We start from the raw sequence: 18,959 nt of genomic DNA on the forward strand, positions 1-18,959 counted from the left end.
AATGACCTTAAGTTGAAACAATAACCCTTGGACCCTGGTTCGATAATATTTATTAGGTAACAACTATCGTCTCCTCGGATCGAGCATGGTGCCCAAAGTTTATCGCTTCGACTGAAGCCACATCTCGATCGTTGATCAACCCCAAGCGGTCGTTTTCCGCATTTCCAAAATTGCAACGGCGCGGAATAATCCAATGGAGTGAAACTCTACAAGAATATTGTTCAGGCCGTTATACTTTGAGGGGTCAAGGTCTATTGCCATACATGGTGCCTTATGGCATTTGCCCCTTGTGGAGAGCCCGGCTGGGCCCCTACATTCCTCGACCATGAGCACCCAAGCGTTTGACAGAGCACTGATCGATGGTTGTCTAACTCTCTTGATAAGCTGCGGCGAATTATCGCCACGCTCGGAGGTCGGTGTTTACTGCCCTGTCATTCATTTATCTGAGCTGGATCGCAGTCATTTCTGCCATTGCCTAGGCATCCCGAACTGCGAACTGCCGACAAAACAGCCGAATTATCTAGATTATAGACTAGTTCTAACCAGAGATAGTTACGCAGCAAACACCCTATAAGGAGTCGCGAGACTTTCCGGGAGTGGATATTTCAAACCATGGCGAGAATCCAGCCCGGCGAAGTCAAATAATTTGCAGCGCCTTCGGTGCCCTTAGCTCGAGATCCTCGAGAAGGGCGCTCTCAAATTTGGCATATATGAGAGGCGCCAGAGCATTGACTCCATAGAGCACTATGACGACAGCGGATTTCTCCACACGAGCCTGGTCATGGATCCTTCTCCACACTGGCCTCTGAGGGGAAGGTATTTCCTCCCCAATAATAATTAGGCTGTCCGCAAGGTACCTAACGATACTTTTGAATAATAATTAACCTTTCATGCGAAAATTAACAGGGCAATGCCTTTAATTCCGCAGTACTGGTTCAAATTCCGTGCTTGTTCCCAACTCAATTGATCTGTTTACCCCTTCGACTAGAGGTGTCGCGCGTGACATCATGTCCACTAATTGCTCGTCGCTTGAAGGGGCTGCTGATTTGCCGATGGACCCAATCCAGCTTCGAGGTCATTAATGAAGATCATCCACTCCACTCGGGCTTTGGGCTGCAGAAGCGAATAACTCTGCAAAATATTGACCCGGTTCGCTCGCAAGATATGGTATACAGAGCCACACCGTTTCAACTAAACGAGGCCAAGCATGGAAACGAGCAATCTGCTACACGGAGAATCAGGAACAAAGGATTAGATAAACACAAGCCTTAGAAAACAAGAGTATTCATTTAGAGAACACCAACCGCTGACAGATTCTACCCCTTCTACTCCCAGGGATGCCCCGAAAACCCACACCCGACCGCGGAGACTATGATCGGACCAGTTCCGCCACTGAAGAGCTAGTCGAGAAAGCTTCTCACATCGGAACATCGGGAGCATCATGATTGCCGAGGGAATGATACACTCCTTTGCCCTCAGTCTGGAGATACAGAATGTGGGGAGCGGTCCACCTCCACCCACGAAAATGGAGTAGTGAAAAGTCAATGACTCGATGGCGACAAGAGGAAAATAAATACATAAATTGAGCCCAACCCAGGCTTCCGCAGGAGAGAGAAGACCACGCTGACTTTTTCTGTATTTTTTTCACCATGATGGGCCGGTCAGTTTTGGCCCGCTTGCCTCAGGCGCTTGCGCTATTCGCGAGCTGCTTCAGCGTTGGCACAGCGCAATTTGGTGCAGCGCCGGCCGCGGCTAGTTCGCTGTGGCCACTGCAGACGTTCAAGAGCTCGTCGATCCAGGCGCCGTTCATGAATGTTACCAAGATGGGCCAGACCGAGCCCGGGTACTTGTTTCTGACACCCGAGGACATCTCCCGTAACAAGGGGTATCCGGCCATGTACTCGGACGATGGCCAGCTCGTGTGGCGAGGTGCGGAGGGGAACTACTCCGCTCTACAGCCACAGATGTTGGACGGCGAGCCCGTGATGGCATACTGGTCCGGGTTCGCTGGCGATGGCTTCGGATTCGGCGCCATCAGCATACTGGACACCTCCTACCGCGAGATCCACCGGGTCACCCTGGACTGCAAGTCCCAAAACTTCGTGACCGTCTTCGAGCCGATGCAGTTCGACTCGTGCATCGATCTCCACGAGAGCCAGTTCACCGACGACGGCACTATTCTCGTGACAGCCGTCAACGTCACCCGCGCGGACTTAGGCGCCATTGGCGGCCCCAAGGACGGGTGGATACAAGATGGTCTGGTGTACGAGATTGATATCAAGACCAACAAGATTCTCTTCCGGTGGAGTGCCCACGAGCACGTTGACGAGCTGCCTCTCAGCGATGTGCGTGCTCCGCTGGCAGGACAGGGACATAGCCTGACTGATCCGTTCGGGTATCCGCATCTGAACTCCATCCACAAGTACGGAGACGACTACCTAGTCTCGTCGCGCTACATGTGCAGCATCATGCTCATTGCGCCCAACGGCACTTTCATCTGGCATCTCCACGTAAGTCGATAATCTTGACCTGTGTTTGACGCGCTGTTTTTTTTTTTTTAACAAACACCCTCAGGGAGAAACCGGCGGCGACTTCACGCTGGGCTTGGGCACAAGCTTTTGCTACCAGCACGACCCCCGCTTCGAGTTGCAGAGCCCCGAGAGGGTCATCATCAGCATGCACAACAACGACAACACCGAGTTCACAGGCCACACATCCTTGACGACGGGGATGGTATTGGACGTAGATCTGACAGGCTCAAAGGTGGCATCGCTGAAGAGCCGGATGTGGGACGCTGCACAGCCCGTGTACGCCGAGTCGCAGGGCAGCTACCAGCATCTGGACAACGGACACGTTCTGCAGGACCACGGCGCCACGCCCAAGATCGAAGAGTATGATGCCGAGGGCACGATTGTCATGCGTGCGCGCTTTGGCTATGACAACACCATGCAAACTTACCGCACCTACCGCTACCCCTGGGTTGGACGTCCGACGACCAAGCCAGATGCTGTGGCGTGTCCGTTGGGGCAGGGCGGAAAGGCTGCGGTGTATGTGAGCTGGAATGGCGCGACGGATGTGCAATCGTGGAAAGTCTATTCGGGGTCCAAGGTCGTGCACTCTGCGCCGAGGAATGGATTCGAGACCTCCATCTGGGTTGATGGGTTGTCTAGTGGTCAGTCTGTAGTTGTTGAGGCTGTGGGTGGTGTGGGTGATGGAACACGGTCCGAGTCTGTCACTGTAGGACAGGGATGTTGAACATGTGTTGTCCACAATAGTTGAGAGGTAGGTATATAATCCATGAAACGTGTATATAGTTATTCGTTTGTAATGCTCTGTAGGCTGTTGAAGTTGCAGTGGAGATGTATGTACAGTTGGCGCCATTTGAAAACACCATAAAGGGTATTAGGAATAGGCAGAGTGAGCGTCAGGCGATCACTGCCCCCGTGCAACGCGTTAACAGAAAGACTCAAAAACAGACACCGCCCAGAGGAAATCGTGTATAGGTTTTTTATATAACCCAACGAACACAGTTATAGCTTGGAATCAGTCGCAATCGCCTTGCGGCGCATCTGTCGTGAGGATACATCGCCAGGAGCAGGAGGAGCGGTGCCGGTGAAGAGCTGTCGCCCGACGAGGTCGGACATGGTCAGGACACGGGAGGAGACCGTCGCTCCATCTCGACGGTTTTTGCCCTCACGACGGGACTGCGCGATCAGCTCCGTAAAGTCCCACAGACGCCCGCGATCTAGCACTTTGCCAGTGTTAGGGTCTCGCTCCGGTGTCCATTCGGGAGCAAGACTCAAAGAAGGCCCTGCGCGCGATTCTTTGTTCCTGGAGACAAGAATAATGCCTTCCTCTTCAAAGCGTTGGTAGGAGTTCTTGAGCGTCTCCTTATTGACTGCTTCGAAGTATGACAGGTCTCCTTGGTGGTAGAGGGTTTTGCCCAACTGCAGAGGGAATGTCAGTAAAGCCACAGCGGTTCAAAAACGAGTACTTACATGCTGCGCACTGTCTTGGGCCTTCTTCATGTCGATCCATACGTCATTTGGTCCGTCAACCGGCGGCGTGAGTCCGAGGAGAGAGACTGCACCGAGCCAGGAAGCCTCTATAAAGGGCCAGATCAAGAAACAGTAGAAATCATAGTTCTCGCGTCCACAGGATCGTTCCTTATCGCTTAACTCGACGTAAATTGGCGTTCCAGAGTTGTCCCGGGTGATCTTGATCACATCATCCTTTTCAAGAACGCGCAGGGTATTCTCGAAATTGGTGGCCAAACCATCCGGCGGGAAGATGAACTCGCCACGGAAAAGCTGTGAGGTTCTTAGTTTACAGTCCAAAGTTTCCCTGTGCGCGGGTACATACCTGCGAAAGGAAAGAAACCTGGTTTCTCAGGGCTTCGTACGTGATTCGTTGGTTAGCTGGCCCGCCACCCTGCTTAATCTTTGTGTACATGGCAGCAGAGACCAACGCCTCGGTGATAAAGAGGTGGATCAGCATATTGCGATAGAAGGAAAGTTGGAAACGGTCGACCGCATAGTAGGTGGGTTCAACCAGGCCAGCGACCTCGCCTACAAGTTTCGGCCCCATCACGTCCAATGCGCGGTCAACCACCATCTCCGTTGGCGAGCGGTAAAAGTGGGCCACTCTGCCACCTTTGGCGCGCACACGATCACAGAGCCAGTCCAACCGTCGGACCAACTCGCCCTTACCAACTCCACGTCCGCGCAACGTCAGAAGAACCGTTCCTACAAGAGCCGTTGGCATCATCACGGACACATCGTTAATCTCTGACAGCACTCGATATCCCAGGGTTCTCAAGATTCGACCTCGGTCAGTATAAGACAGTTTCTGGGTGACTTTCGTGCTTGGGATGTCCAGCCGGGTAAGTTGTTGTGTGAGGAACTCTCTTAGACTCCATGGCTCGTGGAAACGGACATCAACGCGGCCCAACTTCAATGATAGGACCGAGGATGACGAGAGGAGATCGGACAAACTTTCCTTTTGCTTCGGCTGTCCAAGGAGTTCACTGATGTACGATCTGCAATGTTCGTCAGTATCCAGTTCAACAGGTTGACCAACAAGGGCGGCATACTCAGTCTCAATGACCTTATCATATTGAGTGCTCACAGGACAGATAATCGTATCCTCAACTCGGCCCGATAACAAACTGTCTAGAATGAAACTGAGGATTCCGAATTTCGGGGAAAGAAGCTTGCCGGTTCGGGAGCGGCCACCTTCAATGAAGCATTCAAAGTTGAACCCTTGCTGCAGAAGCGTGTCGATATAAGCTTGCACAACCGTGTTGTAAAGAGGATCGTTCCCAAAGCTTCGGCGGATCCACATAGCACCTGCATGCTGCAGGAATGGTCCTAACAGCGGGATATTCAAATTATCACCAGCCACGACCACAGGCAAACCAATGCCTAGCCGATAGCAGACGAGCTGGAGAGAGACGTAGTCGACATGAGACTTATGACAGGGCAAGAAGACAATCGATTGTTTCTTCTGCGCAGCCGCTTCGGCGACCGATCTCAGACGTAGAACTTCCTCGCTGGAGACATGGATCCCTTGGTGGTAGGCACGGGTCAAGAGCTGAGTGCACATGTAGTATGCGCCCCGAATGAACCTCTTGCTTTCCATCTTGCAGATCATATTGTCCATCATTCGGTCCACTACCTGCTTGAGGTTGTCTTCAATTTCATTCTTGCGGCGAGTGCGCTTCTCCTCGGGCGTATTGCCCTCGTGGATGGCTAATAACCCTTCCTTCTCCTCCACTGCGAGGCGAGTGCTTGCCAACTCGGTGACCTTGTTCTTCAGCAGCGGGCTATCGAGAATTAAAGACTTCATTCTGTCGGAGAACCCCGGATAGAACACAGGTTGTCCAATAATATCGTCGTACGCACGCCAGCCGGAGCCGGACATATACAGGCTCACTTCGCGCAGGAAGTCAAGGGGGTTTGCACGAAAGCGCGCCATATGGCGCACCAGGTTGCGTTCGGTAATCTGGTCATCTTGCAGGTCGGGGCCACCTGTAAAACCGGAGGGGTGAATCGTAACCTTGTCGCCGACAATCTCCAGGTCGGGAGCCGAATGGTCGTCGGGGATGACCGACTTGGGATCCGGCATCGTGAGTGGCGGTGGTGTAAAGATGGGGAGAGCTTCAGGGTCTGGAGTAAAAGCAGTGGGCCATTCTTATGGATGGGATAAGAGACAAGATCCACCCATAAATAATGGTAGCTGTTTCCCCAACAAAAACACCGAATGGCTTCTCAGAGTTGCCGAGGGAAGCAACGATCACGTGTTTCCGCCCGCCCAACGACGATCATCTGCGCGGTCCAAGCTCACACACTCTCTTCTTTCCCCACATAACACGGAGCCGTCCAATGTCTCGCTGGATCCGGTCCTTCTCAAGTATACCTCGACCACCACACTTGTAGATGCCCGACTGACTTGTTCTGTTCAACAGCTGCGGCCTCGTCCCTGTTGGCAGACGCCCCCCACTCCCTTCGGCAACCATCGTCCTTCCCAGTCTTCCGCGATGTCCCCCCAATCCGCAAATTCCGCCGCCAACTCCTGCAGAAGGACCGCACAGTGGGCTTCGTGCCCACAATGGGCGCCCTGCATGAAGGCCATATCTCTTTGATCCGGCATGCAGCACGCGAGAATACAGATGTCTTTGTGAGCATCTATGTCAATCCCACCCAATTCGGGGTCACCGAAGATCTGTCGAGCTATCCTCGCACATGGGATAGTGACATGGAGAAATTGGAAGTACTCGATAAGGAACTGGCGGGCTTGAAGCAAGAAGCCCGGGGGCGGATTACAGCCATCTTCGCGCCAACCTCCAAGATCATGTACCCTACACAGCCGCCCTCGTCCGAAATCGACGGCGAAGGCTCCTTTGTTACAATTACGCCTCTCTCGAAGAAACTAGAAGGCTCCTCTCGTCCCGTCTTCTTCCGCGGCGTCGCAACTGTCTGCATGAAGCTTTTCAACGCCATGACTCCAGATCGTGTCTATTTCGGACAGAAGGATGTGCAGCAGACCGTCATTATCAAGCGAATGGTTCAGGATTTTCTCTTGGGCACCGAGGTGCGAGTAGTTCCAACTGCACGCGCGGCAGACGGGCTAGCGATGAGCTCGCGGAATGTCTACTTGGGTGATCGGAGGCGGTCGGTCGGGCTCACCCTTTACCGGGCACTGAGTGCGGCAGAGGAAGCCTATAAGGCGGGCAAGACCGCGCGCGCAGATATCTTGGGAGCGGCCAGGACCATTACAGACCGAGTTGTTGCGGAACAGCAAGCTCTTTCACCCACGGAGCGGGCGCTTTTTGAGGCGGATTATATCTCCTTGGCCGACCCTGAGACTCTAGATGAGTTGGAAGTCGTTGATCCCAGCAAGGGAGCGGTCCTGAGTGGTGCTTTCAAAATGGCGCCTTTGGAAGAGTCCAAGCCGGGCGAAGATTGCGGACTGGGGGATGGCAAGGTGCCGGTGCGTCTGATCGACAACCTCATCTTGCCACCCCGAGAATGATTGGCATGGACTTTGAAATAATTATGTATAGACTGTAAAATATAATAAGCATCTGTCGCGCTGCCAAACAGGCAAGCAGGGCTCGGTCGTAAGAGGGAGAACGCTTACCGCCTGGCAGAAAAAAAAGATAAGAAAAAAAGTCTCGATCACCAAAGCTTCGACAACCTCAACCTAACAGCAGCCATGGCAGATGATGGGATGCTCCTGAACTTCGCCATCGGCGACAATGTCATCAAACCCGAAGCCAAGTTTAAGGGAGGGACATGGCGAGACCGTCTAAGCGCAAAGAAGCGGTCGCAGCACCTGCCCAAAGCAGGCGGCGGCGATGCAAGTGCCCGCAACGGAGCCTCGAAAAACCCGAACCACATTCAGGTCCCTTCATCGCGGCCTGCCAAGCGCCAAAAGACGGCCGGTGCTTCTGATCTCGACATGGACGAGGTTGAACGGTCCCGACCGCAGCAGCAACGGCAACAAAAGCCCCGCCAGATCGTGTCGTCCCTCTTCTCCTTCAACCCAGAGCGTCAGAATGCAGAGCAGCCACAGCCAGAGGAGGAAACGGAGGAGGCTAAGCCGACCAATGCACCGCTGATTGATGGGCTGGACACTTTTACGAACCTGGGTCTATCACCGAATCTCGCCGCGCATCTGCTCACAAAGTTGGAGCTAAAGGCACCGACCGCAATTCAAAAAAGCTCGATTATGCAATTGTTGAAGGAGGAAAGCGATGCGTTTATACAAGCGGAAACTGGCTCCGGCAAGACATTGGCCTATTTGTTGCCTCTGGTGCAACGAATCATGGCTCTCTCGAAGGCGACAAATGACCACAATACCCAAAACGGCGTACACCGTGATAGCGGCTTATTTGCAATTATCCTGGCCCCGACACGAGAACTCTGCAAGCAGATCTCTGTGGTGCTGGAAAATTTGCTCCGGTGTGCGAACTGGTTGGTGGCGGGGACAGTGATCGGAGGCGAGAAAAAGAAGTCGGAAAAGGCACGTTTGAGAAAAGGCTTGAATATCCTCGTGGCTACTCCAGGACGTTTGGTGGATCATCTGGACAATACGCAGGTTCTGGATGTCAGTAATGTTCGGTGGTTGGTCCTGGATGAAGGAGATCGCTTGATGGATCTAGGTTTTGAGGAGGAGATACAAGGCATTGTCGGGAAACTTGATGCCAGACAAAGGCCCAGTCGTGTTCCCGGGGTGCCGACGCGCAGGACGACGATTCTGTGTTCGGCGACGTTGAAGATGAACGTTCAGCGACTCGGCGAGATCAGTTTGAAGGATGCAGTACACATCAAGGCCGACCCAGAGGATGATGAGGAAACAACGGCAAACAAAAGCGAAGAGGATGCCTTCCGCGTCCCGGCACAGCTGAAGCAGTCTTATGCAATTGTGGCAGCGAAGTTACGATTGGTCTCATTGACGGCCTACTTGAAGCGAACGTTCATCCGGAAAGGTTCCGTGATGAAGGCAATTGTCTTTGTGTCTTGTGCCGACTCGGTGGATTTCCATTTCGAGGTATTTACGAGGAAGGAAGCAAACCAAGAGGAAAAGAATAGCGACAACGAGGAGGAGAATAACAAAGCCAAGAACGTCGAACTATCACCCCATGGCACCATTGCTCACGCCACGGACTTCTCCAACCCATCGAATTCCGTCATTCTGCACCGACTACATGGTTCTATGCCGCAGCAAGTACGGACTGCCACCCTCAAATCATTTGCGAACAGCAATGAGAGCTCAGTGCTCATTTGCACTGATGTCGCTGCCCGAGGCCTGGACCTGCCCAACGTCGACCTGGTCATCGAGTACGACCCCGCCTTCAGCTCGGACGACCACCTCCACCGAATTGGACGTACAGCACGTCTAGGCCGAGACGGCCGCGCCCAGATCTTCCTGCAGCCAGGCAGCGAAGAGAACTACGTGGACATCCTCAAACGCAGCTATCGCGACGGCGGGAAAGCGCTGACTCACACCGACGCCACGGAGATCCTGAAGCGCGGATTCGGCAGCAACGTCAAGTCCGACAGCAGGGATTGGGAGGCGAAAGCCACGGAGTGGCAACTGGACGTGGAGCGCTGGGCACTGGAGAACCCGCAGTACCTTGAGATGGGGCGGCGGGCCTTCCAGTCTCATATCCGGGCCTATGCAACTCACATTGCGGCAGAACGCAACATGTTCAACATTAAAGAACTCCACTTGGGACACCTAGCCAAGAGCTTCGCATTGCGTGACCGGCCGGGCAAGATTAATGTGCCTGGCCTGCGGCCTGGAAAAGAAGACACGAAGAAAGATTTCAGGGCGGAGCGGAGAGGAGTGCCAGGAAACAAGCGGAAGGCTGGTGGAGACGACGATGGGCCGTCTACGACCACCACGAACGATGCCGCAAGGAAGATGAGGGCCAAGATGAGGGAGCAAATGGCCGGGGCGAGCGAGTTCAACTTGGCTTGATTTTGGACATTTTTGCATCTTTGACCATCTCATTTCATTCCTCGACGATGAATAACGGCAGCTCAAGAGCATTAGCATCGCATCTTCAGTAGATATCCCATAATGAAATCTTTCCATCCTTAGATCCAGCCGCTAGCCAGTGTGTCTGCTGCACTTTCATATTCCGTTGGTTCTGCACAGTTGCCAGCGAGCGTTCCGATCTCTCGCCAGCCATTTCTGCATATTCTGAACCGGTGCCGACATCTTCTGCAATTTTTCCAGACGCTTCATGTGCCGAAGATTGTGTGATATTATCAGTGTTCCCGAACGCCACCGCATAACACCCGTCCTTATGCCACTTCAGCACAGCGAGCTCCTTTAACGTCTTCCCAGAGTAAACTCGAACCCTACTATCCCACCCAGCCGTCGCAAAGACCTTCCCATCAGACCGAATGCGCAGACCCTGCTGCCCAGAATGCTTCGTGTTGATGATCTTCAGCGGCGATTCCTGAACATATCTGGGTGTGGGTATATACCCGCCAGGCTCAGAATTGAGGAGCGGATGTTTAACGATCAATGCATCGGCGGAAGAAGACAGGAAATAGACTTGAGAGGGAGATGAGTCGATAGAGAGGACAGGTTGTGAGTGCGGACGACTTGCGTATATCTTCTCCCATTTCCAGGCGTTGCTGCTTGCGTTGAATTCCAGATTGATGATGGACTTGAGTGGTCCGCGATGGAGAAATGCCATGACATGTCCGTCTTCGTAGGCAGATGCAAGATAAAGGTCTCCAGATGGAGAAACAAAAAGATTAACAGCCATCACCATCCCTGTCTTGGTTGACGGGTCTGAGCGGATGGTGCTGAGACGGCGTTCGGAAGGAAGGTGGAAAATATCGACTCCACCGGAGTCAAGAGCGTTAGGGACTGCGAAGAGAGCGGCGCGTTTATTATCGCTGCCAGTCTTCTCTTCTGGACTGCAGTCTGTGTGCAGGAATGTCATGTCAAAAGCACAGAAATTCAGCGCGTTCACAGGCAGAGAGTGCAGTAGCCACGGCTGGCGCTGAGTTTCCTCCGACTCTGCGGAATCAGCTCTATCGACCGGGAGAGTCTTGTCAAGAAACGACTCATCCTCTGCACTGACCTTCCACACACATAGCTTGTGGTCTCGGCCATGTCTGGTAGGCATAAAATCAGCAAGTGAGATATTAACTTAGGAGACAATGTATCCTCACGTATAGATCTCTGTGACAGTTCCACCACGAGTGAATCCCTTGGCTTCGAGCACAGCACCAGAATGAGCCTTCCATACGGCCACAGGTCGTTTGATGACGAGGTCCCAGATCACGATCCAGCCATCGGCGTCTCCAGATACCAGGCGGAGATTGCGGTTGAAGATGTGTAGAGCGTGGATTGGGGCTGTGTGTCCACGTAGGATGTAGATTGGTGTGGCTGTAGACTGAAGTCCCAGCGTAGATCTTTCATCCATTTCTCTGAAGACATATATTGTGTTGTGTGCTGGAAGTGGAAGCTGATCAGTCGATGAGTAGGGAAAAACTGCCGCCTCACACCGCCACCCCTTTGATCTGGTCCAGTTTCGAACGTGGATGATTCTTGACTGGAAGAGAAAATTGTCCGTTTAACAGCAAAAAGTAAGCTTTAGAGTGTTAATCATATACAATTGGAGTTCGATGTATGTAGGTATAATAGAAAGAAACTGCGTTGTTGTTATACGCTTCAATCTATATTCTTCCAAGTGAGACCTGAGCTACTCACTGGGCGACCTGAGCGCTTATATCCTCACCTCTTTAGTTCTCAACGTGCCTCGCCCTTCGCCTGCTCTGATGCTAACCGCTTTACTGCCGATTAGTTTTTCTAGGAGCCTAGACACAGATGACGATTTCCTACGTCGCTAACAACTTTCACCTCCCCTTTGGAACTTCTAGTCACAATTTCGATTTTCTAAAACCTACCTCAGAAATTAAAGAACCTCTCATATTTCATATTCCATTATCTTCGCTTCTGAGACAGGAATCGAGCGTCGGCTTTTCGTTAGCAATTCTGCGTAGAACAATGGTAGAGAGCCCTTCCTTGCCCTAGTAGGCTGTGCCTAACACCCTAGGGATAACCTGGCTTTACAACCGTGCAGGACTTAATCAAAGGCCTGTGTATCCAAAGAAAACAGATATTTGAATATAATTGGCGGAGATATAAGTGCCAGATCTAAAGAGTGGCAAGGCGATCAACGAAAGGTCAACTATACCTTGGGGCCAAGCCTTGACGACTTGCCATCTATGTGTACAGGATTGCAAGAGAACAATAATATGTTTGGAGAGAGCCTAGAGAGTGAATTTATTTTAAAGACCCTAGTTACAAGATTCTCGACCAAGCTTTAGCGCAAAAAACACGTCTCATATTGACATAAAAGGTCTACCACTTGAATACGATAGTACAATGAAACGAAAGATCAAGTCCTATGAAGATTGACAAATCAATCGCGTCACCAAATAACGAACTCCTTGACAAAATTTGCCGGTGCTTTTCTGAAAGCCATCCAGCAGGATTTCTGGTCAAATGTTGAACTTGGTTGCGCCCACCACTCTTTGAGAAAATCCAGCATCCGCGGACGGTCTAGAGGGCAGTCAAAATTGATGAGACTGAGCAAGCGGGATTCAATCCATAGCTGCATTTTTTTATTACCCGCACACTCCGTTCCAGCGATAAACAACGGCCACGGTTGGTTCTGAGCGAAGGATAGAGGGCTGGAAAAGGACAATAGCGATTTAAACAGACAATCGCGAGCTCTTTGCAACGCTGGATTAGAGCCGTCTAATCGTCCAATCGCCCGATAGCCAAACAGAAGAACGGCATAGTACCACGCATCCACCACATGGGCTATGTCGCTTGAAGCTCCATTGTGCAAACTGATCTTGGCTGTATCTTCCACTGTAAGTACCGTTTCTCTGACCTTTGTGGCTTGTGACTCTAACTCTGTGAGAGCCATTGTATTTCCAGCAGGTATAGTATCACTCCCACCGCAGTCCCGGTATTTCATGATGATTTGGTGCATCAACTGAACAAAACCAACGAAAGCATTCGTTCCATCAGCCATCGGAATATTTAACGTCATGTCGTCGATTTCAACATTCAGTGTCAGCCGAGGCCAGATAGTAGCGCAGTAAAATTCCGATATGAGAAAATCTCCGCATCTATTTGATCCTAGAAGTAGCATGGAGCTTTTCTGGTAGTGATATACCAGAGCCTGTGCCGTGCGCAAATGTAGTCGCCATAGTGAGTCTGATGGAAAGTGCATCTCGAGATGCCAAAGGAGTAGTGTGATTGCAAGTGCCTCTTGAAATGCCTGCGAGCTCGTCCTGCTGTCTGCACGGCCATCATTGCAATTGGCAAAAGCTAAATATGGTGTCAAGCATTCGACAGTTTTCTGACGGTATTCATTCATGAGGTTTAGGCTCAACGTTTTGTGCGGGCTGTTGGGGTCGAATTTGAAATATAAATTGGCGGCTGCAACAGAAAGCGCAGCATATAAAACTCCGGGAGACTGCGATGCAAGTGGGCAAATGTATTGTCGCCATGGGTTTTGTAGATCATCTATCCAAACAAGGTCGGCAGCTATAACATTGGTGAAATGATGAAGAAGCTCGGATTTCGTTATCAGTGGGCGACAGTCTGAAGTGAAGGTCTCTTGATAGTCCAACGAGGCCAAATTCTGTCCGCTGGAGCCATGGATGCTATAAGAAAGGTGTCTGGTAGGAATAGGCTCTGGGTCCTTCTTGGGTTTCCGGGACGTTCCCATAACGAACCTGATCGTCTGGCAGTATCCGGGACAATCAAGTGATCGACTCGCACACTTGAGACATGTCGGCAAGCTTCTATCGCATTTTATACGTCTCAATTTGCATTTTTGGCAGTCTGTTTTCCTGCAAAATCAGCACACTTGCGCACAGGAGAGACCATAACAAGTACAAGCAAGCTGTTTGCCGCCACTTCATAGCTCAGAGAATTTGACTGGAGACTTTGTAATTTGATGTTGCATACCTCTATCAGGTGCTGTCATAATGTGTCATGCAGCTAATTCTTTAGCTATGGTAACATTGAGTTAAGTGAGGTTACTTGGCGGAAGATGTTGGTTACCGAGCGGGGAAACTGAAGATAAAGCGTTCAGTCATGTGAGATGGAGATTAGTTCCGGCAACCAGATCCCAAACAGTCTGAACCTTCCGAAAAGTAATTATAACTCATATGAAAAGGGTTAGAATTTTTTTCCCTTGGCAGAAATTCATGTATATTGGAATGCTGTTGAAAAATGTCTATCTTTGGCTATTCTGTATCTTGTAACTAAAGAATAGTAATTATTTAACTTGGAAAAAAATTTAAGACAGATTAATCTTAATGCTTTGACGGTAACAACACATATATACAAGATAAACAACCAATACAATGCCGCGGTAGTTATGTCCATGGCCAACATAATTGCTAATCACATATCTACTGTCTCTTCGTCCTCAACACCAAACAGAACGCGCATGGGATCCTGATATTTGTGAAATCCCACACTAGGGGCACTGATTCCGTAACCAAGCAACCTCTGAACCTGGGGTGTATACCTCTTCGCCTTTTCGGGTGGCACGGCAAGCATCTGGTTCTCTGCAGGTCTGTACATTCCCTTCACCATGAACATCCCGATGACCTCCCGAATTTGATCACTGCCAAAAATTGGTTATCAGAATGTACTTTCCAGAGAAGTGCCAATAGAACATACATAGACTTATTTGCGCCTCCGCCATGATAAACGTTGCCAGTAAATATGAGCACATCGCCGACATCTAGCTCAGCCGGTACTGCTTCTTCCTTCTTGGGCACGCGTTCTGGACCCCACTTATGAGAGCCAGGTATAATCAGTGTTGCGCCGTTTTCATATGTGGATTTTGTAGTCGCTAGAAGGCAGCCCATCATAATATGCTCGTCGCCCATTGCATGGTAATCGCTACAATGCGAACCGGTTAACATGACACAGGAGAATACGATGCAAATTCTTGAGAGCATTACCTGTCATCCCTGTGGAGATCTTGAGCACGCGATCCCGGATGGATTTGGAAGCCAACAGTTGATGAAATAATGGGCTTTGTTGTCCATTTCTCAAGTGACTCGCCATGCCAACCTTGAAAAGTACTTGTGAGAATTGCGTTACAGACATCAATCCACAACTTATTGGTGGCATATTCAACACATGCATCTGAAACTCCAATCAACCCTGTAGCGCGTCGGGTCGTTTTCGGAAAGAATCCAGATGGATCTGGTATGTCGGCATCAAACACTGGTTTCAACTCCGCCCGAATTCTATCGGTGTGTTCTTTGGGGAAAAGACCATTGATGATGACTCCGCCGTCTCGTTCAACGACCTCGACGACACGCTCGGTGGTTGTCTTGGGGTCTTTGGCGTCGAGCCTTACGATTTTGGGCATTCCCGTTGGAACGGTCATTTTCGCAACCGTAGAAAGAAGAGATCAAAATCGTAGTAGAATATTCAGCGTGGTCTTATATTAAGATACCATTCAACTTTAGTTCATTGAATATTAATACTTCTTCTGTTACCTGGGGCGACAAATACTCGCTTTATATATATTGGTTTTGGCACTGTTTGAACCTCTCCCACTGATCAGATTTATCCGAAGACAGTACCGAAATGGGCAAGTCAAGGCGATGAGGGGAATATCGAAAGTTCATTATGGCTAATTTGAATCTCAAAGGTCATCGTCATAACGAGTAGATAGCGTCATGGGGCCACGATACAGTGACGGGAGAACACCAATGCGGCTTAAATCTCCAAATCCTTCCTCGAAACGGCAAACCGAATATACTATTTACTCCGCATCTCATCTCGGAACTGATAAGCTCTTTGAATGTCAGACGGAACTTTGGAACTCCCGAAGCTCGACGTCTCAAATAAGGATAGAGTTTCATAGTTGGAAGTTAACGATGATCTTTCCAAACAGAGTTTAGTTCTCCAAAATCTTTCCGAAACGGGAAAGGCGTCCTGCACCGACTCAGCCGCTCATCCATTGCGTCGGGACCCAATCGCAGCTGGAGGAGCCGGCGTTGCTATTAGCAATATTGATGTGCACCAGAGGGGTAGAGATAAAAGATCCATGTGGAATTTGTAGTTATAAAATTGTTCCAAGGCAGATACGAACACTAGTAACAGATGGATTCATTCCTTCGTTTGAGCGGCGTGAAGCCCGGCTCCCCTTGTCATAGCTTCCATTCCTCCAATGATAACACCGTCAATCACTACAACATTGTCCTCCATGACCGAGTTATGCTCTTTGATGTATTTGAAACGCGCCCCAAAGATCCAATAAATTCCGGGGAAGAGAATAGTAGCGCCCACAATCAGACAGCTCCAGTTCATATTCTCGATAGTAGGGACAGTGACTGGGACGTAAAGCGGACACAGATATACCACACAAATCAATAAAGACCAGCAGACGCTGAGAACATTGACTAGGTAGCCCCATCGACCGAGATCAAAATGGGGGCGTGGAGGTAGAATCTTTCGGCCTCGGATAAGAACCTAAAGGAAATATTTTAGTACCGATCAACATGTTACAACTGGATTGGGGGAGGGGGCATACCACCATCACAGGTACCAAGTAGCTGACCTGCAACATCAGACCGCCACCAGAAATGATTGATTGAAAGGCAAGGTCACTTCCCAGTACAATCAAGCCTGAGTAGAATTTCCTACTTGTGAGTAACTGTAGACAATGTCGTTGCACTCATACCTCCGAGCTTTCCGTACAAGGGGAGACGTACCAAGTATCAAGTCGATAACCACAACAAACCCAATTGCTCGCAAAGGAATTCCAAGTCGAGGGTTGACCTGAGACAAGTACTCGGAATAAGGAAAAGCCTTATCGCGAGCCATGCTCCACACAATTCGAGATCCGGCACTATTGGTGCCTACGATAACGAAAAAGTTGATGCCAATCATCACGAGGGCGCAGAAGAGACCACCACCATAGAGAGAGCCTGTAACACCCATCCACCAGCTCATGTATGGCTGTGGTGCTAGAAACTGTCAGTACTCAATCAGAATACCGGAAACTCGGACCCTTACAGTCCATATAGGTATTTATGTTGCCGGCGGTCCAAATCATTAAGACGGCTGCTAACCAGCTCATAATGCCACAGAATATCATAGAATAGATCATGGCGCGCTATAAATGGTGAGCCATGAAAAAAGCCTAGAGTGGAGTGTAGTAGCAAAGCGTGAGATAGACATACTGGAGCATTCTTAGACGGGTTCTTCATCTCTTCGACCTATTTGTGAGCAGTTTAGAAATGTCTCTGTTCTACCATACTGGCAACACTCACCAGATGCATCATTCCGTCAGTACCAACCATGCCGTACATAGAATTGTAAAACGCCATGATGAATACCCATCCATTGCTTGCATAGCCAGTATTATTCATAAATTCGGTGAAGATGAAATTGGCGTCATGCTTGGGCGCCATCACGATGAAGACTATCGCCCAAGTGACTCCGCCGCCGACAACCCAGAGTGCGCCAAGAAGATTCACCCCTGGTAGCCATCTGTTTTCAGGTAAGCCAAATGTAAGGCTTGAATGACGGTCCACACAAGGTGGGTTGTATATGTGTACTTACCTTTGGTTGAGATTTGTAATGACTGGAAGAACAAGCATTCCACTATAAAGTAGCCAAGTCATCCAAGACTACAGCACCTGTCAGTCTTGAGAGTAATATTTCACAGCATGACTTGGACGAAATGGCAACTGACCTTCCACTCTGTTTCAGGGTGAGCGATTTGAACAAAAGACGCAATAATCTGAGCACTATTCAGCGCGCAGCTTGACCCCGTCGATATTTCTCCAACCATGATAGCCCATCCAACTATATATGACAGAAATGGCCGCATGCTCCCCATCGAGAGAGCCTGAGTGTAGTACTGCTGTCCACCAGCCGTCGGCCAGATACTACAGTACTCGGCCAAAGAGGTCATCAGTAGCGTTTGACCTACGGAGACAACCAGGCTGGAGCTAGAGGTTAGCCTCGCCAATACTTTTCTTGAAAGAAAGTTTGACTGACCTGCCCCATATCAAACTGGTCGGGCCACCGACATCGAAGATGGTTGAATACAGGACAATGAGACACGACCAGCTGGCCTGTATCATGACCTGATACGCGCACACTTGAGGGACAACTCAGTTTGTCTTTTTTCACGAAGTCAATTAAGATGCAGGCAACACTCACACGTCCAGGTGTTATATACGCGTTGCAATTCGGGCTTCTTCCCCATAGCAAGTAATCGGGCATCATCCACATCCAGCGTCTTATTTCCCTTCTCTACCTCAACAGGCACGGCGGTATCGATGTCCATAGTGAATAATTTCTTGGATGAACCAGCAAATTTCGGCGAGAGGAATGAATGGGAAAGAATACACGCCCCTTTAACAAAATGGAATAATAGCGCAAGGCAGTAAGTCCCGACCGGGACACGGCACCGGTTCATATGTGTCTGCCATTCACATTGGTCCAAGAGAAGGGTATTTCCCCCTGAACGGGTTAGGTCCTCGATCGAACAGGCAGGACTGACGTCCACCCTATCTTGGCTAGCTCATCTTGCCGACATTGCTACTTGCGGGGGCCAGTTTTGCACCTGGTAAACCTAGCAAAATGGTTGGCTTACGGTGCTTCCCTGATAAGCTTCGGAGGTGGGTGGGCCTTGGGATTCATCTCCGCACCTGAGGCCGAGCCCGTTTGAGAATGCACAAGAGATCATAACTTTACCCCGCATATCAGAAATAGAACCGCGGTTTGTTGGGCCTATTATTTCCAAAAGAAGCTTGCCGGATTGGCTTTTTGGACTTACGATGCTGTCAGTGGGGAAACTATGGAATTTGACTTAATCGGCTGGGACTCCTTCCTCCAGCTTGTTTCGAGAACACGTCAGC

At 50.2% G+C, this 18,959-nt stretch overlaps 8 protein-coding genes across 8 annotated transcripts; 3 read left to right on the forward strand and 5 right to left on the reverse strand.

Moving 5' to 3' along the window:
* Positions 1 to 1,649: 1,649 nt before the first annotated feature.
* On the forward strand, positions 1,650 to 3,255 carry N7510_003940 (arylsulfotransferase family protein; the record flags this gene model as incomplete). Its single annotated transcript, XM_056975866.1, has 2 exons — positions 1,650 to 2,510; positions 2,575 to 3,255. 2 exons carry the CDS (start codon positions 1,650 to 1,652, stop codon positions 3,253 to 3,255), a joined length of 1,542 nt encoding a protein of 513 aa, XP_056835822.1.
* A 275-nt stretch (positions 3,256 to 3,530) lies between these two features.
* On the reverse strand, positions 3,531 to 6,126 carry N7510_003941 (lysophospholipid acyltransferase family protein; the record flags this gene model as incomplete). Its single annotated transcript, XM_056975867.1, has 3 exons — positions 3,531 to 3,947; positions 3,999 to 4,310; positions 4,363 to 6,126. The coding sequence occupies 3 exons, from the start codon at positions 6,124 to 6,126 to the stop codon at positions 3,531 to 3,533; spliced, it is 2,493 nt and encodes an 830-aa protein (XP_056835823.1).
* Positions 6,127 to 6,383: 257 nt separating this feature from the next.
* Positions 6,384 to 7,533, forward strand: N7510_003942 (pantoate--beta-alanine ligase PAN6; the record flags this gene model as incomplete). Its single annotated transcript, XM_056975868.1, has 2 exons — positions 6,384 to 6,411; positions 6,467 to 7,533. 2 exons carry the CDS (start codon positions 6,384 to 6,386, stop codon positions 7,531 to 7,533), a joined length of 1,095 nt encoding a protein of 364 aa, XP_056835824.1.
* Positions 7,534 to 7,716: 183 nt separating this feature from the next.
* Positions 7,717 to 9,987, forward strand: dbp7 (putative ATP-dependent RNA helicase; the record flags this gene model as incomplete). The annotated part of the gene is made up of 1 exon (XM_056975869.1): positions 7,717 to 9,987. One exon carries the CDS (start codon positions 7,717 to 7,719, stop codon positions 9,985 to 9,987), a length of 2,271 nt encoding a protein of 756 aa, XP_056835825.1.
* An 85-nt stretch (positions 9,988 to 10,072) lies between these two features.
* N7510_003944 (WD40 repeat domain-containing protein) lies at positions 10,073 to 11,455 on the reverse strand (the record flags this gene model as incomplete). Its single annotated transcript, XM_056975870.1, has 2 exons — positions 10,073 to 11,144; positions 11,202 to 11,455. 2 exons carry the CDS (start codon positions 11,453 to 11,455, stop codon positions 10,073 to 10,075), a joined length of 1,326 nt encoding a protein of 441 aa, XP_056835826.1.
* A 1,011-nt stretch (positions 11,456 to 12,466) lies between these two features.
* On the reverse strand, positions 12,467 to 13,780 carry N7510_003945 (uncharacterized protein; the record flags this gene model as incomplete). The annotated part of the gene is made up of 1 exon (XM_056975871.1): positions 12,467 to 13,780. One exon carries the CDS (start codon positions 13,778 to 13,780, stop codon positions 12,467 to 12,469), a length of 1,314 nt encoding a protein of 437 aa, XP_056835827.1.
* Positions 13,781 to 14,463: 683 nt separating this feature from the next.
* On the reverse strand, positions 14,464 to 15,466 carry N7510_003946 (phytanoyl-CoA dioxygenase family protein; the record flags this gene model as incomplete). Its single annotated transcript, XM_056975872.1, has 3 exons — positions 14,464 to 14,689; positions 14,746 to 14,970; positions 15,033 to 15,466. 3 exons carry the CDS (start codon positions 15,464 to 15,466, stop codon positions 14,464 to 14,466), a joined length of 885 nt encoding a protein of 294 aa, XP_056835828.1.
* Positions 15,467 to 16,194: 728 nt separating this feature from the next.
* Positions 16,195 to 18,385, reverse strand: N7510_003947 (uncharacterized protein; the record flags this gene model as incomplete). The annotated part of the gene is made up of 10 exons (XM_056975873.1): positions 16,195 to 16,557; positions 16,619 to 16,741; positions 16,786 to 17,054; positions 17,104 to 17,203; positions 17,271 to 17,306; positions 17,361 to 17,580; positions 17,653 to 17,720; positions 17,786 to 18,038; positions 18,094 to 18,196; positions 18,259 to 18,385. The coding sequence occupies 10 exons, from the start codon at positions 18,383 to 18,385 to the stop codon at positions 16,195 to 16,197; spliced, it is 1,662 nt and encodes a 553-aa protein (XP_056835829.1).
* Between the last annotated feature and the right edge of the window lie 574 nt (positions 18,386 to 18,959).

Source organism: Penicillium lagena (assembly GCF_028827675.1).
Source record: "Penicillium lagena strain IBT 129212 chromosome Unknown utg000002l_segment0_segment0, whole genome shotgun sequence".
Classification (NCBI taxonomy): Eukaryota; Fungi; Ascomycota; class Eurotiomycetes; order Eurotiales; family Aspergillaceae; genus Penicillium; species Penicillium lagena.